The following is an 18,897-nucleotide window of genomic DNA, read 5'->3' on the forward strand; positions in this document are numbered from 1 at the left end:
GTCTCTAATATTGTTCTCCTGTCTTCCTGCATTTCTTACATACACAAGCATAGAGAAGGATAGCAAAGCAGATGTTAATCTCCTCATGTCCTTAGTCCCCTCAAATAGGCAGCTCTGAATTTACTAATAGGATTGGGGAGGGAAGCCTGAATGTGTCAAGGAAGCCTTTGAGCTGAGACTAAGTGGGTGACCAGGATGGCAGTGAGAATCACCCTGGGGAGGTGAATCTGCTTTCTCCCACCCACATGAGGTGACCATGCACTTACTGGGATCTTTCAGCAAGAACTGGGTACGATGGCAGAAAATACAGAATGGAGCCCTGACACCATGGGCTACTTTTCCTTCGCTCAAGGTTGGTGCTGTTTTACTCCTTTTCCAGCACTGTGATGTTTATTCATCGCCAAGTGCATTTTCTGCTAGGGAAAAGCAGATTACCAGTTGCAAGGCGTGGGTCTTTGCTCAGCGCCATCTCTCTTACTAATCTGCCTGCTTGGGGCAGGCAGGCTCAGGCAGACGACAGAAGCAGATGACATTGTTCAGCATTAACCCTGATGTCTGCAGAGAGGCTACTGAGTTAGAGTGAGGGAAAAAAATATAAAGTAAAAATACAAAGATGGAAAAATATATAAAATGGAAAGAAAGGATGAATTATTCCTAACACTTTTTATTTCACTATGGATTTCATGTTTGCTACATGGATAGCATCTACCTGAAGTTGAGATAAATGCAAACCAGACCACAGATGAAAGAGAGAAATGTCATGAACTTGAAAAATTACTATTGAATCAGAGTTAACATTTTTACCAACCCCTGTTCGGCTATGATGAATTCTGTTTCTCTGATAATTTATATAAAGTGAAATAGCTCCAACAGAAGAGATTGAGAAGGACCTGTTTGACCACAGGCTGCTTGTTGACATGTGAGAGAACCAAGATCTTGTCAGATGGTCTTCCCCACACAAGGTGGTTGAGCCGAAGAGGAGGTGATTGCATATTAACAGATAGAATAAGATCGTTTATTTTTATGAAAGAGAATTTTATAAAAGATCTTAATTTTGTTCCATTGTGAAACAAAAAATCTGAACCTTCAGTTTGGGATTCTTGCTTTCTGGTCAGCACACGTAGGAACTGCTGACAGTCTCCATGCGCATGTTCTTAATTCCAAAATTATCCTTTTCTCAAATAAAAACTGAAATGAGATGTTAAAGAATATTTATTTATCTGTGTCATTGGATAAATTGGAAGGTCATTCTAGGATTTCACCTGCCCTCGGGTATGACAGCTATTACCACCTTGGTGATATACCTATTCCCAGTGGAAGGCATCCCTGCCCATGGCAGGGGATGGGAAGTAGATTATCTTTAAGGTCCCTTCCAACCCAAACCATTCTATGATTGTTATAAAAATGCAACGACTGTGGCAATCTGCTTGTTAAATGTTACCTTCCTGACACATATTGCAGTATTTGGTTCCTAAGCTTAGTTTAAGAAGATGCTGCATTCTGTTTACCCATCTTGTTTTATTCTGCTTCTTATGTGTCTTGTAACTTTATATTCCCATTACAGATCGTGTTCCTCCTGAAGGAAATAGATGACTTGAAGCTTCTGTATGAGCAGATGGTCTCTGACCTCCTGAAATGGATTAAACAGAAGGTGATTGAGCTGGATGACCGTCGTTTCCCCAACTCTCTTCAGGAAATGTGGCTGCTCATGTCCAACTTCAAGACCTTCCGCACTGTGGAGAAACCCCCTAAATATCAAGAGAAGGGCATGATTGAAGCTCATCTCTTCAACATCAGGACCAAGCAGAGAGCCAACAACCAACGACCATACCTGCCCCCAGAGGGGAGGACACTGCAGGATGTGGAAAAGCACTGGATTATCCTGGAAAAGGCAGAGCACAGCCGCGGAAAAGCACTACAGAAGGAGATGCTGAGGCTAGAGAAGCTAGAACAGCTAGCCCAGAGGTTCCTGAAGAAAGCAGCCCTACGTGAGTCCTACTTGGAAGACATGAGGAAAGTGATTGGGAAGCAGGACTTCTGGCCGGAGAGTGCAGACAGGATGGAAGCTGCCAGTAAGAAGCTGGAAGCCATTGTGGCAGATGTACTCCCCAGGAAGGAACGCTTCACAGCTTTGGCCGAAATGGCCAGGGTCATCAGCCAGGAGAACTATCACAGCAAAGATCAGATCGTGAAGAAGTGAGTGATGGTCATAAGACCATGTAATGGCGAAGGTTGAAATTAGTTGAATTTTTGTGGTGTGAAGGAAAAAGATGAATTGTAGCTATGGATCATAGCTCTGCTCCCCATGGGTAGAACTGGCAGGAACTTCTACCTGTGAACAGTTTCAGCAGATAAGATAAATGGTTTCTCCTCCCCTCCCCTCCCCTCCCAGTTATACAAGAGTAAACCAAACTCTTTATGAGAGCAGTTTGTGACCTATGACATGGTTTAGATTATTTTTTTACTTTAGGTAGCCATTTAAAAAGTACTTTTTTTTTTGTTCCATGCCTCCCTCTCCATTGTATCAGATAAAAGCAGTATGGGATGTCAGGTGTGAGAATCCATAAACATCAATTTCTAAATTTAAAAAGTCAATGACAATTGATATGCTAGACAAAATTTCTCCTCATGGCCACACTAATTAGATAACAAAGTTGCTTTGACCTATTTTGCGATTGTGGCCCATCCTCCTCCACTAGTAGCAACACCTTTGTGTGTTCATTTAGCTCTTCTAAAGCTACAAGCACTGGGATTTTTTTCCCATGCTGCCCAAAATGTTTGATCCAAGCTGGTCAGTCATTTCTCTCCTTCCCTTATAGGCAAAGCAGCATTTCAAAGCAATGGCAGGATCTTCTGGATCAGCTGCAAAAACGACAACACTCTCTGAATACAATGCAGGAGATTCTGGGCCTTCTGAGGGACATCGATGCTATTACAGAAGAGCTGAAGGAGCTGCAGGTACTGATCCCTCTCCAACAGCACACAGCTGACCCTGTTACGTGTGTGTGTCCCTGAACAAGCCCCCGTATTCCAGGGGCTGCTGTGGACTACAGTACTCACTTTCTGGTACCAACATAAAATAAGTCAGTCATTTATAGAACAAATACACCGTTTTTACATGGGTGCCTAACTGTGAATGTCGTCATTGCTGGTACCTACATGAGAAAAAACAGTCTTTGTTACAGGGACTCTCTCTAATCATAAAGCCAGATACGGTATTGCTAGGTGTGCACTACAGGTTCAAATTATGTAGTAAAATAAAGACAGTACATCTCTCACCTAAATTTAGAAGTCTGAAGGCAAAAGTGGGGGAAAAAAACAGCCTTCTGTTTCCATCTCAGGTAATTCCATAGCTCAGGCATATGTCTGGGTTTTAGGTATCTAAACTTCTAAGAGAGAAAAATTCTACTGCAAATGCACAGTGGTTGCTGTTAGCAAGAATTTCCAAGTGTTACTAGGGCGTCAGAGCCCAAAGTCTTCTCTTTAGCATAGGAAATAACTGCTTTCACATTGATTTTGTAACGGCAGACAGCATATATACATTCTTTGGTCTTGCCTTGTTTTACTTAAACACAGAAAAATTCCTAGAACTGAAGGATGTGTTATACCTAAATTGAAGGAGTCAACAGGTTATATAAAGTTGTGAATTTCAAATTAAAGATAAGAACTATCCATAAGTTATGAATCTGTCTGTCCTAGTGTTAGTCAGCAAAGAACATCTATTGATAATAATGTTGTTGGAACCATGCTAGCCTGAGGATATGAAATGAAAGATTGGTAAAGAAATATAACACCCTACGTTGGACTAATTGATGCAATTAGGAAGAGAACAGAATTTAAAGCACGCAATTCCTTCACCAGACCCAAATAAAATACAATGAAATAATTACTATTTTCATTATTTAGATAGCAAAGTCAAGTAAGTTTCTAAAACAAAAAAGCCCTGCATTCAAAATACCCCATTAAATGGGGTATTGCAGAATTCCCCAAATACAGATTGTGAATCAATCTGCATAGGGATGGGTGTATAGGAAATGGCTATTCTTGTGCACAAGATTTCTGAGACCTTAAGTGCTTACTCAACAGAAATAATTTAGATGTAAAAACAGATACTTATTTGAAGAGACCATTGCTAAAGTAGATGATAGAAACTAGATGATAGAAACTCTGGATTCTTGCCATTATCTTGTGAAATTGAAAGAAAAGTATGATTCCTCTAATTAGGCAGCTTTTCATAACTGACGTTGTTCTTTTACATTTAGAAGCTATCAAAGTTAACAGGAAACTTTGAACTGATTTCTTTTTGTACTGAGCCCTTGGATGCATTCTCTGCCAATGCCTTTTGTTTCTTGCTTTGTTTGCAGGCACTGGTGAATTCCCAGGACTGTGGGAAGCAACTTCTAGAAGTAGTAGATTTGCTGCAAAAGCACAATTTGGTTGACTCGCAGATCTCTTCCTATGATGACAGACTGACACACATCACTCAAAGGACAGCAGAAATCAGCAAGGACAGCACAGTTAAACCAGAAGTGCTTTATGCAAAAGTTCAGATGCTTCGTCAGCTGTATCAGAACCTTATAGTTCTGAGCAAAACACGGTAGGACTCTGCTTATGGCTCTCCTCTTCCTGATTAGGGTAGTCAATCAGTCCCTCTTAATCAGAAGACACAGCTTCCTCACATTTGAATTTTTTCATTTCTCCATTTATAAAGACATAACACAAGCAACTTAAGTGTTTTTTATTACAGCTGACTGAAAGAGATGACTCGCTATTATAAATAAAGAATAGATTGATTCTCAGCATTTCTTTTGACTTGCTTTATGTGTAGTTTGAATATCGCATGCTTATCTCCTTATTTCCTAGAGGTAGAGGGAAATTTTACTTTGTTTCCCATGTTTTCTTGCATGAATAGATTAAGCTGTGACAAAAAGGAGTTAGAGACATTGGAATTTTCTGTTTTCAAAGTTCTGAAGCTCTTTGATTATGCTATTCTGTACCATTTTCTCCTTAGGATCCTAATTCTGACTTAGATATACTGTTTGTTTCTTTGTTTCAGAAAATCTCAGCTAGAAGAGGCTTTGAAGCTATTTGAATTCTTCCGTGACTGCAAAGAGGAAGAATCATGGATCTCTGAGAAATGGAAGCTAGCAAGAACAACAACATTAGGGAAAGATGTCAGCCAGATTACAGCTTCTATTCAGAAGCACAAGGTATCTTATCACGCTGGTAGTGTCTTTTCTTTGTGTATAGCACAATTTTAGAACATCTATGTTCCTCAGTCAGTGCAGCAGTTATAAGAAAACTGTCAAATCACTTGTTATCTCAAGTGTCATGACCAGTGTTTGGAATTTAAAAAAAAAAAATTTTTTTGTTTTTCCCAATCACTTTTCCTAGCCAGAAGAGATATGAGGAAACAAAGAGATGGTAAAAAAAAAAAAAAAAAAAAAAAACAAAAAAAACTGATCACTAATAACAGCAGTTAGGGTGGGAGCCCCATGGATAGCATTGTTTAAACTGTGTAGAAATAACCACTTTTCCTAAAAGCTTGCTGTGGACTAATGTCGCAAGTTTAGCTATATGAGCTACTGCCTTTTTCTCGCAAAGAATCATTATAAACGAGTGTAGAGACCTTGTTTGTCACTCAAGTTGGACTAGAGTGACAAAACTGAAACAGGAGCCTCTTTAGTAGTTTTAATGTGTGTGTGCATTTGTTTATGTACTTGCTGCTTCTGAAAGGCATGAGACACCTGAATTGGTGGACCACAAGCAAATATCTCCTTCAGAGAAGACTGTATAATAAACTTGCCTTTGCAAAAAGTAGGACGGTTACTTGTGTGTGGGGAACAGGGATCAATCATCCTAGGGTTCAGGGAAAAGTCATAGGCACAGATAAGACGCAGGGCTCTTGCAAATGTATTTATTATAGTAGCTGAGAATAGGAACGCCCTTTTTTGTTCTTAGCTGGTGGTGAGTGAATGAGTTGAGCTCACGTGTCTCCTAACCCACTGCTAGGCTCTCGAAGCGGAATGCAACTCCCACAGGGCCATTTGCGCAGATGTGATGAGGAGAGGCTGGGAGCTGGGCCAGAAGAATCCTGCACGTGAGGACGACATCCTGAGACAGACAGACAACCTCCAAAAGTTGTGGCAGCAGCTCCAAGATGAGGTGGCTAATCGCAAAAGTCGCCTGCAGGCAGCAGCTCTCATCAAACAGGTAAGCAGGTCTTTGCTGTGGCGTATGGTACGGGGGACACAGATGTGGTTTGGTTCTGCCCCGTGTCACTGCATAAAGGGCAACAGTGCAAGGAAGTCTTCAGGTGTCACTCAGTCATGAGAAAGAGATCTCCAGCTGTTCAGTCTTGTCTCTCCTGCAAGCCAGCTAGGCAGGGGATTTGAGTGGTTTGTGCCTAGCGGAGTACTGTGACTGGGGGTAGCTGTGTGACATTTTTTCTAGAATGAGAAAAAAAATCAACCCACACAGAAAATCTAAACAGAACATGCATGCCATAAGGCTTGGATCAACCATGATTTTTTTCAAAGCCTGGGAAACATCTTACTGTGCCTTTCTGATCTACACAGACCTTTTACATATACAAACATTCACACATCTGCAGATAGGTAGCTCTTATAAAATTAGCATTTACAGATCACATTACAGAGTTTCAGGTATTATTATTGTTCCTTTCCCGCATTTTTTCCTCAGTCTGTTGCTTGAACAAAGCTTAACAGCTCTGTTCTTGACAAAGTCTAAATTCTCTCCTCTATCTAGTAAATTTAACATCATTATTGTGTTTTACTTCTTTCTTTTCCCTTCACTACTACGGTTTTTATTTTGTTGTTTGGCCAACTTCTGGGAGAAAAAAAGATTTTGTTGTAGGCTGAGTTCATTGTTCATTGCTGGTTAATTTTTAGAGCCTTCAGAAACAAATATTTTGGAATTATGAAGTGTCTACCAATGTCGTACATTCCAGCTTTCTTTCAACACTACCATTAAACAGCATAAACCTTTAGTTAGGTTTCTTTAAAGAGTTATAGAAGGCAATGTTTGAATCTATTTACTCACTGTGATTCTCTGAATTATCTGTACGGTATAATAATGAAGAACATCAAGGACTTAAAGCTTTAGAGCCACCTTATTTATAGCTGTCACAACACCTGGAGGTAACCCTATAGCTATAGACCTAATGTCACTTCTGCCTTGTTTATTATTTTCAAAAGAGAAAGGAGTTGGTTATGATACCTTCAGGATGAAACCATGTGCTTTCTAATTCTGTGTTCCCTTCAGTACTTTGCTGACATTGATGAAGCAAATTCATGGTTGCGAGAAAGGCAACCCCTTCTGGCCAGCAAGGACTATGGAAAAGATGAATCGAGTGCTGAAGCCCTGCTGCATCGTCACTTGCGCCTGGAAAAGGAGATTACAGCCTATTCCACAGAGATGAGACGTCTGAAAGAGCAGGCTGGTATCGCAGCAAAGCAAGCACCAGCTGCTGTAAGTAGATGAGTGGTCATGTCATATTTTGTTCATTTGTTTTATAATTATTAAAGCTGGCTAGAAATGTCACACAATATTTTTCAATTGAAAAATACTGTTCGAATGTTATCTATTTTTTTCAGTAAGGCATCAATTTCAACAGAATTTTCTTTTCTAAACAAAGAGAATAAAACGTTTTGTTAAGTTTGAATTGTTGCATTTCAGGATGGAATGGGTTATGTTTTAAAATTACCTTGCCTCTGATACTTTTATAATTTTATATTATGGAAATTATATGAGAATTATTTTTTTTAATTTGGTAGAAATATTGAATTGGAACTGAAGCAAATTTTTAGATGACGAAGTTCATTGACCAGTCTTAGCCTACCTCATTAGTGTTCTGTGAAATGCTAGAGATATGCTCATCTGTATTATTTCCCTCCACTGGTCTTCACAGATCCCATCTCACCCTTTATTCTCATAATAGTATTCATTTCAACTAGCTTCAAAAAGTATTAAAAAAAAAAAAAAGCATTAGGATGCAGATTCTTTGTTTTGTTAGCAATTTTTAAAGTTAAGAAAACCCATTGTTGATGTGGGCACAAAATGAGAATTTTTAGTCAAAATATTTTAAACTGAGCTAAATAAAACTTCTTTAAATAAAATTTGAATGTCTTTCGGTTATTTGGTTAATTCTTTCAAATAATAAATAAAAAAGGAAACAGATTCAAACAAATCCTGGAAATATTTTATTTAGAAGGTCAGAATGTTGTGGTCTGAACTAGCAAGTCCGAATTCTCCTTCTATGTGAATTTTTTATCCAAATCATAAATATTCATCCACTTGATTCTGTTAAATTTTCCTTCACAGATGGTTAAGACGGAAGCCCCAAGTGACTTGAATCAAAAGACAACTAAGCTACCATTCAGCCGAACCTGGGCTACATCTGAAACTGCATTTCCTGGAAGCTCCAGTACAGATGTTCATTTTGTTCCAGAGAACATCTGGAAGACCCAAGATGAAATAGACTCACTTTATGAAAATCTACAGAGCATGGCTGAGGTACAGCATTCCCATTAATGTTATGTGATTCACAAAAATAGCCAAGTCCAAAGCAATGCAAAGTGAGGTTAGGTTCTGTGCCAGCTTCTGCTTTTCAGTTCCAATACTATGCCTCAGTCAGGAACAATGCAGCTGCTATTCAGGGTGGAACTTGCAGGGTTGAGATTATCATTGAAGTGTCCTAAATCAATGCTGGAAAATGTAAACAAATGTAATATGCATTCTCCATATTCTCCATTTATTAACTTTCACTCCTACCTGCTACAGTCCTGCCTAACAAACCAGCAAAAACATGTTGTATGGGGTAAATCTTCGGTAAATCTTCAGTCAGCAGCAAGAGGCACAGTGGCCTTGCTGCCTGTCCAGGGCTGAGCACACTAACTGCTTCTCTTAAACTTTATAAATCACTTGCTCTGGGAAGAAGTATTGTGAGTTTAAGGTAACACATTCTGTTCTCTGTCAGCAGTATCTGTCACTAAAAATCAAAACTACCAAGCTACCACCTGTGTATTGTAGTTTATTTAAATGCAAGGAACTTTTTCCTTCAAAAGACAAAGTAGTTGTTACAGCAACACTTAATCTTTCATCTGTTTTACAGGACAGGAAAAAGGCTCTGGAGGAGATGATCGGATATTACCGCTTCTGTAGCTCCTGCGAAGCATTTCAGTCATGGATGAAAGAAAAAGAGAACATTTTTCGGACTCTTCAGCCTCAAGCAGACAATGTGGAAGTCATGCAACAGAAATATCAGGTATCCCTTTTCTCTGCTTGCAGATGACCCCTTTTAAATCAGACTGACCTTGGGAGAATGGATAGATATCGGAAGGGAAGTTTTGAGAGTCCTTCTTTTGTTGCAACTTACAGTGTTGTGCATAGATCAGATATTTCTTTGGTATAAATTAGGTCAAGCTTATTGAAGCTGATGCAATTATGTCTGTTTAACTTCTCCTGTGGACATGATATCATGGTAAAAATATCATCGTGTAAAAGGTTTCTTTCTGTGGTTTCTGTTACGGCACTTAAAGAAAAATGCCATGTGAAGAAAAAATCCTATTGTGCACTTGCATCCCTATGGAGTGGGACATAGGTGCATAGACATAGTGTGCACACCAGGAGGAGTCAGAAGGTCTATAGGGGAACTGCATGTGCGGGTCTGTATTGTGTCAGTAGGCAGGTAAATGAACAGCAAGGTGGAGATGTCACCTGTCAAAGTAGAAGATGAGTGCCTACAAAAAATGATTGAGAACTGTGTCCGTAGAATTGGAAAGAAAAAAAAACAAACCTCAAGTTCTTCTTTTTGTACCTTTTCTGTTTTAGAGTTTCTTAACAGAACTGGCTGCAGGGAAAGGTCAACTGGGAGAAATTGAAAATTTAGCTGTTAAATATGGAAAGAGCAGTCCTGGCAAATGTGCTGAAATCCAGATTTGGTTGGAAGAGATCAATAACAGGTAAAGGTGCTACTGGGAAAATGGAGAATGTCACCTGGTGGCAATTGGAGAGCTGACCTTTTTATGCCTGATCTAAACTGCTCTGAGATTTCCAGCCTGATAGATTTTTAACTCCCAGAACTGGCCTGAGGGTGGGTTTCGTATGTAGCTGAAGTTTGCTGAGTTCGGTTCCAGCTGTCACCAACGGCATGGGAATGGAGCAAAAGGTTAAGGTGCTGCTTCCTGGGGCCAGCAGTCTGGGGCTCCCAAGAGGAGCTGGGCCTCACAGCCAGGGCCCATCAGGCACAGGGGAAGCTTGTAGCCCTAATGATGACAGGAGAGGCTGCAGTCAGGACGGGAAATCCATCTTTGGTGAAGTCTGAGGGCCTCAGTCAGCAGGGCCATGCCTGGGCTGGAGCAGGGCTGTGATGCAGCCAGGCTGTAGCTTGGGCCAAACCCTGCAGCACAGCCTCTGAGGAGAGCAGCAACCAAGGGCTGGGGTCAGCCCTGGCACCTCTCCCTTCCCTGCCAAGTCTGTCCCCGCAACCACCAGCAGAACAGGGCCCTCGAGCCTGGCAGCCGAACCCCCATGGGGGAAGAAGAGGCACTTGGGCCTGCATGCTGGCCTCCCCTCACAGCATGGCTGTCGCTGTGCCTTGCACAAGCCTTCGCTGGGGGAGCCTGCTCAGGACTGCCCTGGTCACGGCCAGGGCATGTGGGTCCCAGGCCAGATCAGAGTCCCCCCAGGGATGTGTCAGGGGGACACATTGCTCCATGGACCAGGTCCCACAGCAACAGCTTATGGCTGAAACAGCCTGAGCTGACAGCGTACAGCAAGGGCTGGCTGCTCTGTATAGGATGGGGAGCTGGGAGCCAAGGGGATGGGGATGGGAGAGGGGCCTTGGCAGGCAGGGTCAGTCCCACAGGAAGGCAAACAGGGCAGGCCCAGGACGGTAGCCAGGGTCAGGTGTGAGTCCCAGCTGTCCCCACTGTCACTAGCAGGAAGAGGGAAGGCCTCGGCTGCACTAGCTCTAGGCTGGTCCTGAGCCCGATGTCATACATCCAGGACTAGTGGGTTCCCTCAGGCCCCTGACACTCAGATATTTAAACTGCAGCATAAGGAAAGGACAATGTGAATCCATCCTCAGGTAACAGCAGTGAATTCAAATAGTTCTATTTATATTGTACTGCAGCAACTGATTTGGTTAATTGGTTGGGGTGAGGGTGCCCTTAGCAAATATTGAAAGGAACAGTAAATCCTGTTTGTCTTCACCAAGTATCTTTGGTACCTGTTGTATAGATGTCCCTGTACATTCCACCCAACTGAAACTGTGAGGCACAGCCAGGTCCTAGTTTTAACCAGTGCTGTTTATTTGCATCATGTTCAGTATTTCTGGTCACCTGAACAGGATTCCCTTGTTTGAGATGTCACTGTGATGAACTCTTGAGGTTGCTGGGGAGCACTGTTGTTCACATACTCAGCCCACTTAAGTTCTGATGAAGTCTGTTACATAAGACTTCAATGAGTAGAAAAAGGATATATGCTTCCCTTCTTGTTTTCTGAATTCAACTCAGAAACAAATCTCACTCTGGCTAAAACTTTGTGTAACAAAGGCTACACACTGAATCTGTTTTTTAGGTGGTGGCATGTTCTGAGGTAGTGGCTGAGGCTACATGCAGGTAATCGGGTTCTCTCTCTCTCCAAGGTGGGAACGCATGGAATCGCTGAAGGAGGAGAAGGGATCAGAACTGATTGGAGTGGCTGATGTGAAGACCTTTCTTCAGGACTGTCAGGGCATTGGAGTACTACTACAAAACAAGATGGTACAGCTCAGGGATCTGGAACCAGGGAACTCACCTGCTGGGCTGGAGTCAAACAAGCGCAAACTGTCTGCAGTTGAGAGAGAGGTCCTGGTGATGGAGAGGAAAATTGAGTACTTGAGGAGTGTTGCAAAATCGTAAGGAATCTGCTCTTTGTTTCTGTATTCTTTGTTAATTTTCTAAGATCACGTTGTAAATAATGGCTATGAAGAGAATGAGCAGCCTGTGAAGTTTCCCTTGGAAATTCTTTATAGTATTATTTCTATATTATTTTATATATATTGTTTCTATAGTATTATAATATAGTATATGTTTCTTTAGTATGCCTATGTGATTGATGAAGTGTTTGTTTCCAGGCTTTGCTGTTGTAGAAGGAATCTGTAAAAACCACAGGATTGTTTGTGGCTCTGTCAAATTGTCTCTACTAATGGGAGTTAATTCCACGTTTTGTATTTGTTATCATTTAGGTCCTGAAAGACAGTAATCAGGGGAAGCAAAGATGAAAGAAGAAAGATAACAGAGAATTGTGCAGTAGGGTTTGAATTTGAAACAGGAATTTAAAGATTTTTACTTCTTTGAGTCTTCTTTACATTCACAATGGGAATGAGTTAATTGACCCACAAGAATGTTACCAGAGTCTTTCAAGAGGCTGCATTTTATTCAGTACACCATTTTCACACCAATATTTCTTTCTAGTTTAGAGTATTTGGTGCCTTAGCTGACATTCTTTTTAACAGAAATGTAAATATTCAAATCTATTACTTTTAAAGAGCCTTGTCTCAAGCTTTAAATGCCTGAAGCCGTTCATCCAATTGAATGTATTTGATTTCTTGCTGCAGCATTAAAGACACCAACCCTGCGGAGAGCAAGGCCATCACGGAGCAGGTGGAGAACATGGAGAGGCTTTTGACAAAGCTCAAGTTGGAGACCCAAAAGAAGCGGGACGTTCTGCAGCAGGCTCAAAATCAACAGTCTTTCCTGCAAGAGAGCCGCAGGCTTCTGCTGTGGGGAGAAGGCATCAGGGAGAAACTGAGCAGTGAAGAAATGGGTGTGGATGTGGCTTCTGCAGAGCAATTGCTGAGGGAACATCAGGACCTTCTGAAAGAAATTAGGTCTCAGAAGGAAAGGTAAAGAGATTCTATCAGGCTGGGCAGAGTGGAGTGATATTACAACAGTACTGTGAAGATGAAACTTGTCTGTCGTGTACATAAATTGTGCATGAAAATTACACTGAGTGTTTATTTAAACGCTCATGAAACTTTATGTCAGAAGGAGATGGCTGAACACAAAATCCAGTTATTTTTTGCATTTTTATACTGATGGCAAGAAGGGGGAAATGTCTATTTGGAGGAGTGTTTCACAAGCTCTCCTGACACTGGAATAATGCCACCTGCACTTTATTTCATTTCACCTAGTTCTTCTCTTCCTAGGCCTTATGTTTCCAGTTGCTATCATCTTCAGTTCTGTTCCTCTGTATCATTATCAAGTTCCAGATACAGAGTTGAATCCTCTTGTCCATTTAATGGGAAAGCCTATTAATATGGGTTTTCAAACCAAATAGGGAAATCTTTCCTACCACCTCTAGCCTGTATATCTGAGCAAACAACTACATGCACTTTGTAGTGTACAATAATGGCTAGCAGGGAAAGAGCAAGTGGGAGGGAGGAAAGCTTAGTGTCTAGGTACTGCTTAGAGAAAAATTAGCTGTGGTAGAAGAGAATTCATATGCTCTCATGCAGTGAGGTATCACTTTTCTTTCTCTCTGGAAGATTTGTGCAGCTAGAAGAGCTTGGGCGCAAAGTAATCCATGAACAACCCAGTAACAGCAGGACCAAAGATGTCCTACAGTACATGGAGAGGCTTGCCCAGGAGAACAAAGAGCTGGAAAAGATGTGGGAACAGCAACAGAAAAAGCTGCAGGATGGCCTGGAATTGCAGAAGTTCAACAGGGAAGGAGACCGTATCAATGCTGCCCTCTCTAGCCATGAGGCCTTTCTCCGGGGAGATGACCTTGGGGTGCGTACAGCAGCTGATTTTGTTTCTTCCTAATTCCTCTCCCCATCCAGGGAGTCACAACAATTTTCTTAATTAAATCAGCTTCCTCATTCTTATAGTTATGGCATTTCATACTTTGAAACTCGACTTTCAGGTTCTTATTCATGTTCTTATGTTCTTATTCATCATAATGAAAAGGAGACACATTGTCTCAAAAACATTTTTAAAAATAGCTAGAGTTGTGATCTGTTGCTGTGTTTGCATGTCAGATGATTTAAAAACAGTTCAGTGACCAGTTTGGTGTCTAATGCTAAAAAAAGATTTTGAGCTTGAACATAATTAGTTTTTTTTCATTGAAATAAAAACCTCAGTTTAAAAAAATACGTTTTTTCTTTTCAGTAATTATGTTTAAAATGTTAAACCAAATGAAGGGAAAAACCAAATGCAGATCATATTCACAAGATCAGTGAAGGAGAATTTTATTCTCCTTCACTGGAGATTTTATTAATTAAGGCCATGCTGGCATATAGATGCAGAATACAGATTTTCTTAAAAGGTGAAAAAAAAACATAATTTAGGAACAAAAATAAGATGGGGAAACAGATATGATACAAGCCTAAACACATCTGCTGCTTGTTTAAAGCCCTGAATGTATTATGCATGTGCTAAATGTACAGTGTCCATCTGTCTGAAAGAGAAGGGGGATAGTAAGGTCCTTTTTTTTTTTTTTGCTACAGAAACAACATATGACCTAGAAAAAAATTGTTCAATTTTTCTTTCTTAAATGCAGGACCATGTAGATGCTGTTCGAAGCCTGCTGAAACAACATCGTGAATTTGAACAAGTGCTAATGGTGCTGAAGAGACGAGTTGAAGCACTTAATGAAAATGGGGTGAACCTAATAGAAAGCAGGCACTTTGCGTCTCACGCGTGAGTCCAGACTCCTTCCCTCTTTTTGTTCCAAGGTGGGGTCTAGAAAGAACAGGGATTCCACAGGAAGCATTTAGTTTTAATAAATGATCCAGTATGATTAGAGTGAAATGAAAATCTTTCTCTAAGACAGGATTCAGACTCCAAGGACAAAGGGCAATGGCTTTAAACTAAAAGAGGTTAGATTTAGGTTAGATGTTAGGAGGAAATTCTTTACTATGAGGGTGGTGAGACACTGGCACAGGTTGCCCAGAGAAGCTATGGATGTTCCATCCCTGGATGGGACATCGAGGCCGGGTTGGATGGGGCTTTGAGCAGCCTGGTCTAGTGGGAGGTGACCCAGCCCATGGCAATGGGGTTGGAACTTGGTGGTGTTTTAGGTCCTTCCAACCCAAGCCATTCTATGATTCTTTTTCCAGACTGTGATTTGCTGGATGAGGGCAGGGAAAGGAGAGTATTTTAGAAAGATATAAGCTTCCTGTTCTCTCAGAACAAATAAGTGAAATGTTCTAGGTTAAAAATGGCATTTTACAGAACACTAGAGTAATTCTCCTTTTATCGTAAACTATGTATAGTGTTAAAACTGCTTTAACATAAGCACATTAAATGCTTGCATAATTCATTTTTTCTTTCACTTATCAGTATCATATATGTTTATAATGTATACAGTATGTTTGCTGTTAAAAATTTACAAATGACTTCACAAGGAAATAAATCATCAGGAACAGCTCCTTTGTGTTGTTCTGGAAGCTCAAGTGTCATCTGTAATTCCTTTACTGTGATAGACCCACTAGAAGCTAGAAAAGGGAACTCTGCATAAAAAAAGAATTAGAAATTGAGGGTCATAATGGACCTCTTAGGTCAAACAGACTGTGGTTTTGTGATAACAAGTGATAATTTCTTGAAAATTCCTTCCACAAATTCATAAAACTGCTCTTAAAACCAGATTTCTTGCCAAATCTACTACCATTAGAAGGCCATTCCAGAGCATCATTGCACTTGTATCACAGGTAAAATTATTAGTTAAGGTGGAATAGTTGGGTCTAGGTGTTGTAGTCAAACATGCATGACTGCAATTCATGAATGTAACACAGCTATACAAAAGGAAAATCCAGAGCAGCTGGCAAGCATTAGCTGCTTTCCAGATGAGTTGTGCATGGTCGTAGGACAGGGCCATATATCACTTCCTCCTGTCAATAGATGTGTTGAACTAGATTCCAGTGATATCACACTAATGAATACAGTATAACCATGGGCATCTATATGACTACTACTACTACATTGGACTTGTTATTTATCTTGGTAGTATCGAAGAGAGAATGGCTACACTCCGGCAAAGATGGGAACGGTTGATACAAAGCAATGCTGAGAGAAAACAGAGGCTGTTGGATTCCCTGCAACTGCAGGTAAAATGACTGAATCTGCAGATTTAGTCAGGCATGCGTGAAGTAATTTCACCCCTTGGCTTAGTAAGAGACATATCTCAAACTGCTGAGCATTCCTACTGCAGCTCACTTTCCACTTTCTCTTTGGTTATGAGACAAAGAACATCACTATCCAGAGAGGAAGTGATGCACTGGTGATAGATCTTCCAAAGCTATAACCAGAGCAAAATACAAAAGCAAATATTGAGACATCAAATGAAAAATATCACCAGAATGTTTTACCTACTGGATAAGTTTATTCTACTCGTTACTTAATATTTTTCTGAGCCTTAATCATTTGGCAAAAATTAACATTTTACTCTAGATTAAAGTAATTATGGAGAATATTTAAAGAAAGTGTTACTCATAACTATAAATGGATGACTTCTGGCTCACATTCTGAATTCCTAGTGACAGTTTTTCTTCAGAGCGATGAGATCAGGTTCTGCTACTGCAGTGTTACCTGTGCTTGTTCTCTTGTGCTTAAAGCAATCAGTCAAGTGTTACAGTTCGAAAAGCATCAATTAGAACAAGATTAACTTTTTTTTGCATTTTAATTTCATTTTAATCAGGTCTTCATCATTATTGTTTATTGCTTTTATTTGCTATACATACAAAGAAGGACTTTACCTCAGGGATTTGATTTTTCCGGGACACTTTATCATGGCTTTCTGTTGTAGATGCAAATTTGGCAAGTTCCCTCTATGTCCCTTAGACTCTGTTCACAAAACTTTTTCACTCAAAGGGTTTATAAAGAAATGAATAAACAATAAGTATGATTATTATTCTTCCTATAAGGTGCCCTACATGAAAATACCTACCAAAGTACACAATACATAATTGGGACACACCACTTTATGCTGGTTATATATGATACTTACATTAACAGTACTTTTGGAAAGAACTTATCTTCCAGTGCTGAGACACAAAGTGATATTGGAAGGTTAGACCACATATCATTCAAATAGTGTGTAAAAAGTGCATACCTTTGCTGACAATAGAATTCAACAGATTAGTATGTATTGTAAAAAGGGACTAAGAGATATTACTCTGAGGGCTTAAGAAGTCAATAGTTCAATGTCATAACTCCTTAATTAAGAGTGCTGGTTATATAGAACAACTTTCATATGAAAATATAACATATTTTCTAACTCTTGGAAAAATCAGGGCTTGATCCTAATGGCAAGGATGGCAAACCCACACAAAAACATAAATTAAATCTATTTAATCCTATTTGTTTCTGTAAGGAGTTTAATCGTGATGCTGCTGAGCTTTTGATATGGATGGAAGAGAAGTACAAGATTGCATCAGACGAATCGTATCGTGATCCAACAAATGTTTTACGCAAACTGAAGTGGCATGAGGCTGCTGAGAAGGAAATGATGGCTAATGAGAAGCATTTTGCAACACTAATAAAGGTGAAGGCGGTTTTGGAACTCAGTCTTCCATCTTGTACCAAACTTCATAGAAGCTGATCTGCTCAAAAAAAAAATAAAATAAAATTGTGCTGTGTTTCTCCAGAAAGGAAATCAGATGGTTCAAGATGGCCATTATGCTGCAGTTTCTATACAGAACAAGATGTCAGAGCTACAAAAGAAGTGGAAGGAACTATATGGCAAGATGATAGAGCGAGGCGACAAGCTGAGACAAGCTGGGCAGCAAGAACAGCTCATGGAACTGCTCCAGGTCAGGAGGTGGTGGGCTGCAGAGGGGAGGGGTGGCCTAGGAATCTGGTTACACTGTTGATATGGAGTGATCCTCACAAAAAAGAGCAGAATACCCTGCAGATAAAAGTATATTTTAAGATGTTTGGATATCAGACAGATCACTGGACTTTGCCTACAGTCTCAGGAGAGAAACCCCAATATAAGGCCAGTTTAGCACACTAAAGCTATGAGCAGGACAACAGTGCCAGCATGGCACCAAGACGCAAAGCTGATGAACTCTGGCTCAGCACTGCATCTATGTGACTATCGAATACTGAGAAACAAATTAAAAGTATCTGCAAGATTAAACACTATGCAAACATGCCGGCTTGCTTGGAGTCGGTTTGAGGGTTGGAGTCATGGCATTACATTAAATAAGTAATCCACGCAAATTGTATGAGAGGAACAATATGCTGTGAAGCTGTTTCCAGATACTAATATTTAATGAAACTGCTGTTGTATTGAAATTAAAAGCTAAAATTTGAAGCCTTTGAAGTTTGTTTTATATAATGTCACTGAAGACAGTTCAAAGAGATGATTTTGTAATCGTGTACTTTAGTGGCTGGGAAAGAAAAGTACACCAAAATAGAAAACAAAGCGAAGTATTCCCAGGAGATGCCTCTTATAGACACCTGGCATCGTGTTACCAAGAAAGAACATACAAATTTAAAAATTGTATCCAGGAAGCTGTCATGGGAATAGCTGAGTGAAAGAAAATGATGTTGCAAGGTCATTATGAGTGTGCAGTAACCTTTTCCCGGTAGGATGCCAAAAAGAAGATAGAGAAAATTGAGAAGGTTCTTCAGGAATCAGAGACAGGCCATGATCTGCGCTCCAGCCGTGATCTACTCAAGCAGCACAGGCAGCTAGAAAATGAGACACGTGAGCTGGCAGAGAAAATGAACTCCATTGTGTCTCATGCGAGGAAAATGGCCACCAATCACTTTGACTCCCAGAGGATTCTGGAGGAAACACAGAAATACCTGAAAAGGTGAGGTACCACTCTCTTTGTGTTTCCACCCCTTGTGACATAGCATTTTTTGTTCCACATTCTAGAAG

The 18,897-nt window shown here is 40.3% G+C and overlaps 1 protein-coding gene across 2 annotated transcripts in view; it reads left to right on the plus strand.

The window, feature by feature from the left end:
* SPTBN5 (spectrin beta, non-erythrocytic 5) overlaps positions 1–18,897 on the plus strand; it is a 98,844-nt gene that overhangs the window by 10,417 nt on the left and 69,530 nt on the right. For both annotated transcript variants that reach the window (XM_080593746.1, XM_080593747.1), the window contains 17 exons: positions 1,565–2,196; positions 2,820–2,958; positions 4,365–4,597; positions 5,057–5,210; positions 6,013–6,213; positions 7,285–7,491; positions 8,344–8,535; positions 9,134–9,286; positions 9,853–9,983; positions 11,669–11,920; positions 12,623–12,910; positions 13,553–13,799; positions 14,569–14,708; positions 16,015–16,114; positions 17,380–17,550; positions 17,654–17,818; positions 18,603–18,829. In XM_080593746.1, the coding sequence (XP_080449872.1) occupies positions 1,565–2,196; positions 2,820–2,958; positions 4,365–4,597; positions 5,057–5,210; positions 6,013–6,213; positions 7,285–7,491; positions 8,344–8,535; positions 9,134–9,286; positions 9,853–9,983; positions 11,669–11,920; positions 12,623–12,910; positions 13,553–13,799; positions 14,569–14,708; positions 16,015–16,114; positions 17,380–17,550; positions 17,654–17,818; positions 18,603–18,829 (3,632 nt within the window). The remainder of the gene's footprint in view (positions 1–1,564; positions 2,197–2,819; positions 2,959–4,364; positions 4,598–5,056; positions 5,211–6,012; positions 6,214–7,284; positions 7,492–8,343; positions 8,536–9,133; positions 9,287–9,852; positions 9,984–11,668; positions 11,921–12,622; positions 12,911–13,552; positions 13,800–14,568; positions 14,709–16,014; positions 16,115–17,379; positions 17,551–17,653; positions 17,819–18,602; positions 18,830–18,897) is intronic.

The sequence above is a fragment of the Anser brachyrhynchus genome (assembly GCF_964034855.1).
Source record: "Anser brachyrhynchus genome assembly, chromosome: 5".
Classification (NCBI taxonomy): Eukaryota; Metazoa; Chordata; class Aves; order Anseriformes; family Anatidae; genus Anser; species Anser brachyrhynchus.